The following is an 11,865-nucleotide window of genomic DNA, read 5'->3' as shown; positions in this document are numbered from 1 at the left end:
TTTCCCTACCTCAGTTTCCCCATCACGACATGGAGATAATAATACTGATTTGCATTAGAAGAGCAAATAAGGATTAATTCACAGATGTTAGCTCACTGTTTTGAATGTATAAAGCAGTGTTTTATGTGTTTCAACATCGACCATCACAATCTCATTAACCCCATTCTATTCCCTTTCATGTAGCTCAAATCAGTAATTAATTCTCTGTAACTTCCTTCTTATCCCACTTGAGACAATAGCTGAACTTTGCCAGTATTAGTCATGCATACTATTAAAGGTCTTGCAGATGTGTCTTGAGAAATGTTTGAGACACCTTCTGCAGAAAGACAGGTTTTTCATGCAGTCTCTCTATGCTATGTTACTACTCTACCTGCGAGACCTAAATTCCAGGCAATAAACACGTCTGGACTGTGGGAATTCAGATCCACAGAAGAGTGGTGCAGCTACAGACCTCTCTGTTACAATGTAATTTACATGAAATTAGGGCTACCCCATCAATCAAGGCTTTACCTGTTACTACTGCACCCTCCTCACCTGCTATTAAAATCCATGGGAATACACAGTTAATGCCAGATGGCTATAAAAATAACCGAAGTGGTATGACGGATTATGACTTGAGGAGGAAAGGAGCAATGGGTAAACGGACAGGTTGTTGGTTCATAAACATTTTAAAATTCAATGGCCATTTCAACAGAAAGTTTAACAGGTTTCCACTCCACCCACCTCACCACCTCCTGTTTAGGTCTCAGTGATTCACCCTCAAGACCACCAGAAAGAACCACAGTTTGGAAACAGCTGGCCAACACAAGAGAGAGCTTGTGTGCTGGAAAGTGACAGGCCCCAAATCCTTCTTTGCTTGGAAAGAGCCCTAGTAATAAACACACATTAGAGAAACAGGCAGGAAAAATGCAGAATGTTGCAACAGAATTACAGCTGTACAGAATGCATTTGTTGTCTGTGAAACTAGCTTTGGGCTTTAAATATTGGGTGGACTTCACTAGCGAAATTAACCGTTCAGATTCCCAGTAAGATTCGTTCCAGCTTTGTCTAAGATTATCTTCCCAGCTGAACAAGAGCCCTGGCATCCCCACCCTGGCGTTGCTCATTGGGAAAATCAGTTATAATAATGCAAATATTGTTCTTAACAAGCCTGGCTGGCATGAAAGGAGACCATGAGAGCCAGAGCTGGCTTAAGGAATGCTTTAAAGCCACACTTAATCAGAAGATTCTTGAGTTTGTGGGGAGGAGTCCCCTTGTAACATTGAGACGCTGGCTGTGTTGCCCTCTGGGCTCACGAATGAGAACGGGATGCAAAATAGGTAGTAGAGGAAGAAAGGATGCACAGAGGAAATAGCCTGGCAGATTTGTCAGGACAGGAGCATTGGCTTGCGGCTTTTGATGTCAGAAATAAGAAATAAAGCTGTACATTAGTGCTGGTGAACTCACAGCTGTGAAGGACCAACTGAATTAACTTCTCAGTAAGAAGCAGGCCCAGACAAGCACACCAAGTACAGGCATTGCCTGGGACGGGGATAAACAGCTTGAGTGGCTTTCAACCCTTTCCATCTCTGTGCATTTCCAAAGGAGATACTAAAAAAAAAAAAAACCAGAAAGGAATTAAGAGCGTCTTAACGCAGCTCATAGATTAGATTCCATCCTAATTTATGCCCTAGAAAAAATAGGATCCAATGTTTACATTCGTGGTCACTGATAATAGGTAACCAGGTTTTTTTGCTGTAAAAAATATCACAAAGATTTTTTCTCCCACATTTTCAGAATAGCAACACAAATTTTCTCCCCTTTCCTTCACCTCATATACATGATTCTTAATGTTTCTCATTCCTATTCACATAACTGTATACACATGTTCATGAGGCTTTGCTGCTCCTCCTGGGCAAGACTGGAGCTTTGCTTTTCAAGGATTTACATTTTTAGTCATAAAAATACACTCAGTATCAGCGAACAAAATAAAGTTATTGGCATCTCCTATGCTTTCAGCAGCTCCTTCTGTGATTTTGAGCAAGTCCCACCATATTTTCTGCTTCTCTCAAGTGGAACAGAATTGACCCATTGCATTAGCCTTTATTTTGAGATCTTCACATGGTGCTGCAGAAAGGCAGGCTATTATTATAAGAGTAACATCTGCATCCATTTAAAAAATCATTTCCTGCTATAAAAATATCCCTGCAGTTTTGCAAATTCCTATAAATCTGACTTTTTTAAGGTTTAGTGGAGAAGTACCTTTATTCAAAAAGAGAATTGTTTGAAGAGTATTAAACCCCCCTGTAGTTAGAAAATTTAAAGGTTTCAAGTGTCCTTATGGCACTGCCTTTCCTTGAGAGGACAGTGGAATGTGCTCCTTGTGCAAAAGTTTGGTTAGATGGGGCATCCCATATTAAAGAAACGCCCAAGATTTATCTTGATGCCCCATGCATGCCTTATATAGCCACAGGCTCACACAACCACATTCTTACAAACAAGCTCAGATTTAAAGCCATGTCAAAGGCATTTTGAGCGAGTGTGGTATAGGAGGAAAAGAGGTCAGCGAGTATTTACACAGAAGTATGAGTTATGTCTGAAATGAAGATACACCCTAATTCTCAGACAGCCCTTGGACTGCAAAACATCTGTGCAGTTCCAGCAGTGGTGAATGACGTAAAAGCTAAATGTGTAGTGAGGAATTCTACAGGAACTTTTCTTTCTCTTGCATATACACTTCTCAGCATTGTGGTAACTACTGAAGGGGTCTTTGAGCAAAGATCGTAAGCTTTGCAGCATTAGGCAAAGCAGCAAAACTGCAGATGTTTCTTTGAGAGTTTTGGAGTTGTAAAATTCAAAACAGGCTTTATCATCTCTCAGTGATGGATAGAACTGGGAAGATCTCCCATCCAGCTGTTACTTAGAAGTTATGGGAGAGAGTTATGAGCCTACAGAGATCAAATGATGAGGACTTGAGTCGTATGTCATGACTGTGCCCTATTGCACTCTCTTCTCTTTCCAGGTTCCGATGGAGAAGGCGGCTGGTGGTGATCTCTGCTCCCAGCGATGAGGACTGGGCTTATTCCCAGCAGCTTGCTGCTCTCAGTGGACAAGCCTGCAATTTTGGTGAGTCAAAAGAAAGTATACTCTTGGTCCCCAAAACCACATCCTTCCTGGTGGTGCAACTGATTCCTTTGCTCAAGTCTGAACCTAGACAGTTTTATGAGCCTGGCAACTGAAAAGTTTGCCAAAGCTACTCCAAATCCAAATGAAAAATCTTGTGCTAATCAGGTAGTTCAGCACACCCTGACGGATAAGACAGCTAAACAAAGTGTTGCCTGGAATCAGTTGTGTGAGGCAGAAAAGCTTAGCACTCTGAAGCTTCTCTTCAGGCTTGTACTTCAGGATACCAGTAGTACTTTCTGTTCCTTACTGCACAAATTACCATAAGCACAATGCTTTGGGAAGGGCAGATCCTCTAATACCCAGCACAGAATTGGGCTGCTGGGAGACACGTGGGCATCATATTTTTTTCTCTTCTTTCCTGCTTCATTGCCAAAACCTGTACAAATACTAATAAAAGCTGCTTTAATCCAACAAGGACCCTCCTGGCCTGCTAACTAGGTACTTAAGATCCACCTACTAAGTGGAGAGAGATGGGGTCCTCCAGGAGGCAATTAAGACCAAGACCCAGAAACATCTGTCTCTCTTCCATTATGAAGCCTAGAGAGACTTACTTCTTAACTTAGGTTCCTTGCAATGCAAATACCTTACACGGCCTAGTCTTGACTCCTCCAATCGAATGAAACAGGTCCCATTCAAACCCCACTATTTCAAATGCATTTCAGTTATGCCTGAAGGGAGATCTGCACAGTATCACTGTCTATTCTAATCACCTGGCTTTCCTTCAGAGCATGAGCATCATCTCATTCGGCAACTACCAAAGTAAACTGTGATACTGACCGCTGTAAAATGCTTTCTGAGGAATGGATTGTTACCAAAACGGTTAATTCTCCCCACTCTTTCTTAGGGGCAGTTTGAAGGAGATCTGGTGAGCTCATACGGCATTTGCCCTCAATGGGAGTTTTAACTATGCAACATGCCTCCAAGCATCCTATCTCCAAGTTGTAAAAACAGTTATATCCAAGATCACGTAGATTGTACGGACTCTGTTACACAGTTTCTACAGCCCCTAGGGTCTTTCTTCAACGCAGAGGCAACAGTCCAAGCCTTTGACCAGAATAAATGAAAGAAGTGAACGCCTGTCATAAGCCATTCCCTGCAGTCTCCTGGAGTTTAACTGTGATATGTTATATTGCCAACTAGCTTATCCCCGTGTTTGGTTCAGGTGATGTGACCCTCAGAGACTTCACAGAAATCAGTAACCCTTTCTTCCCAAGGGCTGGCTGAGTCTGGCCCCTAGTTTAGTATGCACAGTCTTGGCTCATTAAACTGAAATCTGCCCAAAAATGTGCAGAAAGATCTGGCCTGACCCAAAACGTCCTTCATTTTCCTCACAGGTCTGCGCCATATAACTATCCTCAAATTGCTCGGACTTGGAGAAGATATTGGAGGTGTCTTGGAGTTGTATCCAATTAATGGTAAGCGACTCCTTTCATCTTCTTCGGTACTACCCAAGAAGGGCATTACGCATTGCTGAGTGCTTCTTTGCTGTAATTTCTTTAGAGGGATGGGTATGACTGTGTTTTTCTGTCTTGTTTTGCTTCTTTTAAGAACCAAGATGACACAAAAGCAAACAAAAAGCTTTCTTGGTGTTCCTGTACTAACAGCTTCTTCAGGACAGAAAAGCCCAAATATCATCTGGAAGTCATCTCACATCTTTATCTCCCACCCAAACAGAGTCCAAAGTCCTCTGCCTGCCTTGCTATCAACAACAAAGGGATGTCTGTGCCTTTTATGTGCTCAAGAGTTTGTAGTGATAAGAGAACACAAATTCAGCAGATTCTATTACATGGCTCCATCACTCATCTTCACAGAATGGTTTGGGCTGGAAAGGACCCTTTAAAAATCATCTAGTCCAATCTCCCTGTCATATCTTTCACTTGATCAGGTTGCTCAAAGCCCTGTTCAACCTGACCTTGAACATTTCCTCCAAAGGGGTATCCACAACATCTCCATGCAACCTGTTCCCATGTCACACCATTCTCATCCTAAAAAACCCCACTTCCTTATGCCTAATCTAAATTCACCCTCTTTCAGTTTAAAACCATTACCCAGTGTCCTGTCTCTATGGGCCTTAGTAAAACACCTTTTCCCATCCTTTTTATAACCCCCCTTTAAGTATTCTGCTTGTATCCCAGCAGGCTACTTCAGGTAGCTATTCTTAGGAACTAACATTTAGAACACTACAGGTTCCTCTACTACCTAATCCCAACAACTGCCTCCATCAGTGGACAAACAAAGACAGGAAGGAGCTTATTTATCCCATCACCGGTCCTACTACTTTGTACATGAAAGCATCCTAGTCCTTCTACCACATATAAACATTAAGTCTATGCCTAAGAAAGAATAAAAATGGAAAGCAGATGTCTATCTCTTCTATTGACACTCTTGCAGCCTCCACTTACTTTTCACTGAAGGACTTCATGACCTTGGTTATAGTTCCTATTTGTTAAGATCAACAGATCTATTTTCAACTGACTTGTCTAATCTACCTTGGAATTCACATTAACTTCTAGCATGTGTCCTGTTAGAACCTCTACAGATCTGCAAGGTACCTTTTATTTGTCCTGAACAGGCCTCCTATAGCTTTGATACTCCTTATCTCTTGTGCGGTTAAAAAGGTAAACATTTAATCCCTATCTATCCCTGCAGTGACATTCACAATACTGTAGACCTCACCCCAACCTATTTATTTTAGACTGCGGTCTTTACTTACTTGGTCATTTCTCATAGAGTTTCTTCCAAACCTCTGATCAACCTTGTTGCCTTCCTGACTTTCTTCCTCAGTTATACAATAGTCTTTTGAGGTGAGAAAACCAGAAATAATTTCATGCAGCGTTCAAGATACACACAAACAATAGGCTTCCATTGTGGCCTAATAATACTCTGTTTTGTTTGTTATTATTTTTCTCATGGTTTATAACTTTTGTTTAGCTTTTGACCATTAGTGAGCACTGAACTAGCCTTTCATTAAATTATTTTCGTAGCCCTCAGATCTTACTGTCAAGTAGTAATAGTCAGACCTCACCATTTCTTATGGGACGTTAGCAAAGTTTTCACTGCGTGCATCAATTTACTTCAGTCTGAACAGAGTTTCTTCCATCATCTTATTAATCAGTAACACAGTCTTACAAAGATCTTCCGCAATGCTACACAACCATCCCTTGCCCTTACTACTGTTGAGTATTCCCACACCCTCAGCACATTTCCTCACCTCCACGCTCATGCCTTTTGTGTATCATTTACAAATACACTGAAGAGCACCAGCCGCAGCACTGGTGACCTCCCTCCACCTCTAGGAACTCATCATTCACTCCCACCTTGTTCCTGCCTTTCAACCAAGCTATCAAAGTTCCTTTCAAAGCCTTCTGGAAATCCACATAGCCTGTATCAGCCAGACCACCCTTATCCACCTGCTTGCTGACCTCCTCTGGAGCCCCTCCACAAGTTTGTAAGGCAAGATGACACTTTACAAGAGTTCCAATGCCAAGCCAACTACACATATATGTGTGTGTGTGTGATTGGTCCACTGATCCTAGTCATCTTACAGTTTCTATTTATTTGCCCAGCAGACTTCACACTTAAAAGCCTAAAGTTCCATGGATTTGTGCTAGAACATCTATTTTTAAGTGGACATGATATCCACCACATCCCATATCTTGAACACGACAGTTCAAGAGTGAGGCTCTGTGTTGCCATTAATGACTCAGCAAAACCATCCTGCAGTTTGTCACACTATCACACTTCAATTCTTGTGATTTCTTTGACTATGACTGTTTTTCACATATGCCTTCTGCATCATGTGAACCAGTGACCCAAGCTGTATAAAGCCAAAGAAGGGCATGTGTTCAGTGACAAAAAGGTGTGCCACACTCTAGTAGTTTCAGCCTAGAGAATACAGACAAGTTTACCAAACCTGACAAAACTGTTAAAAACACACCTTTAGTTCACAGTGGAGCAGTTTCATTTTGGAACCAGAAAATCCTGAACTTGTAAATGACAAGTATCTTACACCGCCAGCTATCTGGTTCTATCCTATCTCATGTTGCTGACTCCCTTACCTACAAACCATCATCATTGCCTAAACAAAATATCAATGCTGTTTTTATGTGATCAATTCCTAGGAAGCTCTACTGTAGACCGAGAAGATATCCCAGCTAATTTGGTGAAGGACATTCGAAATTATTTCCAAATTAGCCCAGAGTATTTCTCCATGCTTCTCGTTGGGAAAGATGGAAACGTCAAATCCTGGTATCCTTCTCCAATGTGGTCTATGGCGATTGTGTATGATCTGATTGATTCCATGCAGCTTCGGCGACAGGAAATGACAATTCAGCAGTCGCTCGGCATGCAATGCCCAGATGATGAGTATGGTGGGTATGGTTACCATAGCTATCACCAGGGATACCAGGAAGGTTACCAAGATGACTACCGTCACCACGGAAGTTACCACCATGGATATCCATACTGAAAAGGGCAACTTAGACTCCAATTGCCCCATGTCTGTCTTCTAATAGCTATCCAAGCAATAGGTGGCCTGTGCCGAAAGTCTTCCCATGCCACCTACATATCCATGCCTCCTTGTTCTTCCACTGTTCACTCAACCAAGGGACTCTGGTCATTTGCCCTCTCAAAAATGCAGAAGCCTTTACAGTGATGCAATTCAAACCAGTAGTATTGAAGCTTTAAACAATAAAGACTCCTTTATATTTTTAAACCTTTATAAGCAAAAGAGCATCAGCAGGTGCCATTTGTATTAAAGCCAAACAAACAAACAAAAAAATCCCACAGCCCCAGTTCATGGACACTACTGTAGGGCAGGACGCGAACTGTACAAGAAACATTGCAATGCTCTTTTTAGTTCTTTTTTCTAAGGAGAAAAAATAAGTATATTTATTGGAAAATGAGATTGCATTGTGCTGATGAAGAGAAGCAAAGAATCACACTTAAGGACCTTCCCAGAAAAGGAAAATTTAAGAAAGAAGCATGGGGCAGGCTCTTTTATAACAACAATAATAAAATTCTTTTGAAGTGTGTTGTCTAAAAAGACAGCATCCCTTCTATAGTGCATTAACATTGTAATTAGCTGACATCATCAATGAAAATAAGAATTTATGGCTCTAGCAGAATTTGTTCCAATACAATACAATGTAAAGTTTTAACTACAAAGCTTACTGCATGGCCGCTTATTCTTTTAACTGGGGTCCCTGTTCTCTTAGGTCCTGCCCACCTGACATTTAAATCCAAGTTAATGAGAGCTATGTGGAAACATCAACCATAGTTAGCACTGTCTGAAATACAGGAAACTGAAAAGCATTCTTTTCATCAGAAAAAAGGAAAAAAAAAATCTTTCACATATATTTTAAATGAGTTGTAACTAGCTCTCTATAATAATGTTTTTAATTAAACTACTGCTCTAAATTTCCAATTTCCTTCTACCTGTTCTTCTCATACCCTCCCCCATTAAAAAAAAATCTAGACTAAATGCTTATTAAACTACTCGGGAATAATTTGATCTGCTACAAAGTGTAGCTCTTTCTGCTACACTTTCTGAAACGGATTTCTTCTCCCTTCTCATTGGTGTCCTTGGGCACTGGATCTGTTGCACCACCTACTGAAACCAGTGTCAGGAACAGCATACATAGCCATGCTTTCAACACCATTTGGGTTAGATTTCTAAATGTTGAAGACCAAACAGAAAGATGAGAATGAGAATGTCCTGAAGTGAAGGTATCATGCAAGCCTTCATAGTGGTCACTTCTAACGTTGAAGGCATACCTGACCAGTTATATTTTTTTTAATAATCAGTGCCATGGGTGCACTTGCCATGTATAGGAACATACAACAGAGCACTCTTACTAGGTTTTGCCGTCATAGCAGTAGCAAAGGACTAGGGAGATGCTACAGCTCTAAGCTGGCCAGACAATGATCTAGTTTGTAGTTTTGGTGGAGGTTTTTTTTGTTTGGTTTTTGGGGGTTTTTTTGCACAGTCAAAACCAGTGCTGGGTAAAACAACAAGTTCACTCAAAACCAGATGCTTTCTTTAAAAACTTAGTCACGAAAGGTCAGACCTTCCTTGCCCTTCCTCATGTCAGAAAGGCAGAGAATTGTGGAGAGGTCACAGCGCTTGGCTAGTTCTTCCTCAGCTTTACACCCCCTGGGGCAGGCTGCCCTCTGTGCCACAAGTTCTAGTTCCCATAGGGTCCTGACTTACCTCTCAGGTGACCAGAGGTAACCTGAGGGAAGGTAGGCATTTGACAGAACCATCTGCTGCCATTAACTACAGCACTTCCACAGCTGAAAGCAGTGGACAGAAAACTTAAAAAAAAAAAAAGACCTATAAAAAAAGAATTACAGAACTGAAAGGTTTCTAGAAGAAAATGGAACTAGTGCTTATTGGATCAGTGTATTAAGGTCAGCTGCCTAACTTTCTTTGCCTAAAGCAGAAGCAGAGGAAAGCATATCAGGTGTCTCACAGCCACCTCTTGTAGACAAAAAGAGGAACACCTCCCGAGCATTTTCTTTCAGATGGTCATTTCAACTTTTCTGTAATCTTGTTTTTCAAGTCTTTAAATGAAAGCCGTTTTAACTCACATTACAAATCATGGAAACTAAATGGCCTCTCCTCAGCAGAAGGAGACAGTCAATTTAAAAAGGAGAATGCGACACCTGATCCAAATTGCGTTCCCAACCCCCCACACCCCCTCTCCAGAATTCAAAGTTAAGTTGCACAAGTACCAAACCCAGCCTAGGCATTCGGTGGGAGTTGTATTAAAAATACAACTCCAAACAAGTTGTCCACTTAGAAACTGGGATGGGCTCTTAACCAAAACTACACACTCAAGTATTAACTGAATTTGAGAAAGACTCAATATTATCCTGCATTCTGGTGCCAGTTCCTGCTTTCATTGCACAGTGGCTCAAAATTACCAGAAACATTTAGCAATGACTTAAAATCCTGAATTTGCAAGCTACTTCTCCCTACAGAAAACTAAAAGCAAAACCTGAAGGAACACCAAGCCAAAAAAATCCTTTCAACAACACATAGTTATCTTGAAGACTATAAGCATTTGGGAGCTACAATACTCCAAATTATTCATTCATTTTGCAAAACACAAATCAAATCCAAAGCACTGGATCTGTCCCTGCAGCATCACTCTGAGGACAGACTTACTGAGATTCAGGTCCTATTTCTACAGCCCTTAGTGGGCCCTTTCTTAATGGGAAGATTCCACACGATAAAACTTTTCTTCTTACACATACTTATGTGATTTGATTCAGCTCCAAGATGGCAGTTTTTATCCACAGGCTGTCTTTCAAGCAACATGGCTCAGTTGCTACATTCACAAAGCAGCTGAAACTAACCAAAATAAATATTGCTTTACCCAGCTTCTTATAAACAAGAGAAACATGAACACATGTCTCTTCCTGGGAGGCTTAGTGAGCTATTTCCTCAAACCTGGAGGGAGGAACATAAAGCATCCTCAGCAGCAATCAACTCCAAACCTTTGTGAATCCGGGCTCTAAATCACAGCTTAGGAGGAGCTCTCTGCCCAATGTATTCATTAAAGGCTGTGCCAAACTAATGCTGCTGTCCAAAAATCCCCTCATAAATTTCCCTGTTGTCACTTGAGAAGAAAAATAGCAAGTTTTCCAACATGGAGTAGGTCAACATATAGTGGAAGTACCTAATCAAGTGAGATTCACACGATCTGTTTGAAACATGCAACTCTATAGACTGGTTTCCCCTTGCTAACCTCCAGCTGACAATCATTTACAGTCACTTTCTCTAACAAATCTCATGTATGCACTAAATTCAACTACTGCCATGGACAGTACAGATGCACAGAATTGCCTGCTTGTATTTTTGGGTTACTTTATGCACTTTTTTATTGCTAAGTTGATACAAATCCTTACCCATTTTTAGACAGCAGTTAACATTCTTGTTACTGCAAAGGGGATATACAGTTCTCCGTTATTAAAAGAAACCTGCCTGGCCAATGCAACAGCCTCTCTGAGGCCCCCAACCCAAAGATAATCAAAAGATTTCTACGTTTTAGACGGAACCAACCCTACAGTTCAAGCAAATGCTTGGATCAACAGTTATATACCTGATACAGTTGTGCAATTTAAGACTTTGACAATTAAGTCAAGCATGATAATATTGGTGAAATTTTTAGAGGGAAAAATCATTAAGCAGAACAAGAGTTGAAAGCAAGAACAAAGTGCTCTTTATAAAATCTGCAGATCAGTCATTTCCATATCTCATTTCTCTTAATGCAGGTATTTCAGGCACGAAGGTCAAACATATCATTTTTAAGACATCCATCTTTGGTTTGATGCTCTGTTGTTAGAGGTATGAGACCAATTTCTATGTTCCGACTTAACGGAAGCCAAAGCTCTCTGGAAAAGCTCATGTAAAAAGCTACTGCTCATGTAAATGCAAAGCAACCTGAAGTTAACAGTACTTGCACTCTTCTTGAAAACACCTGCTAAAGTTGGTAGCTATGACTGAAAAAGACAATAAACTCAGGCAAGGTATCTATTGCAAAACTGTATGTAATGGGAAAAAAATGACAATGTCTTATTGCAACTAAGTCTTTAACAGTTTGAGCAATTTCTTTCCCCCCCAGTGAATTTTCTTTTCCCAAAACAGGATATCATAAACCAAAGAAAAACATGTTTCTGCTATTTACTTTGAAA

The 11,865-nt window shown here is 40.8% G+C and overlaps 1 protein-coding gene across 2 annotated transcripts in view; it reads left to right on the top strand.

Moving 5' to 3' along the window:
• CCDC80 (coiled-coil domain containing 80) overlaps positions 1-8,332 on the top strand; it is a 23,042-nt gene extending 14,710 nt beyond the window's left edge. Inside the window, exons 6-8 of one of the 2 annotated variants that reach the window (XM_010131371.1) lie at positions 3,002-3,105; positions 4,500-4,580; positions 7,287-8,332. In XM_010131371.1, coding sequence (XP_010129673.1) covers positions 3,002-3,105; positions 4,500-4,580; positions 7,287-7,633 — 532 coding nt within the window. In that variant the 3' untranslated portion in view covers positions 7,634-8,332. The remainder of the gene's footprint in view (positions 1-3,001; positions 3,106-4,499; positions 4,581-7,286) is intronic. The other variant, XM_010131378.1, reaches the window with a different exon arrangement.
• The last annotated feature ends 3,533 nt before the right edge of the window (positions 8,333-11,865 follow it).

Source organism: Buceros rhinoceros, unplaced genomic scaffold, assembly GCF_000710305.1.
Source record: "Buceros rhinoceros silvestris isolate BGI_N320 unplaced genomic scaffold, ASM71030v1 scaffold1480, whole genome shotgun sequence".
Taxonomy (NCBI): Eukaryota; Metazoa; Chordata; class Aves; order Bucerotiformes; family Bucerotidae; genus Buceros; species Buceros rhinoceros.
The sequence above is the reverse complement of the archived record's forward strand: the minus strand, read 5'-3'. Positions and strand labels throughout refer to the sequence as shown.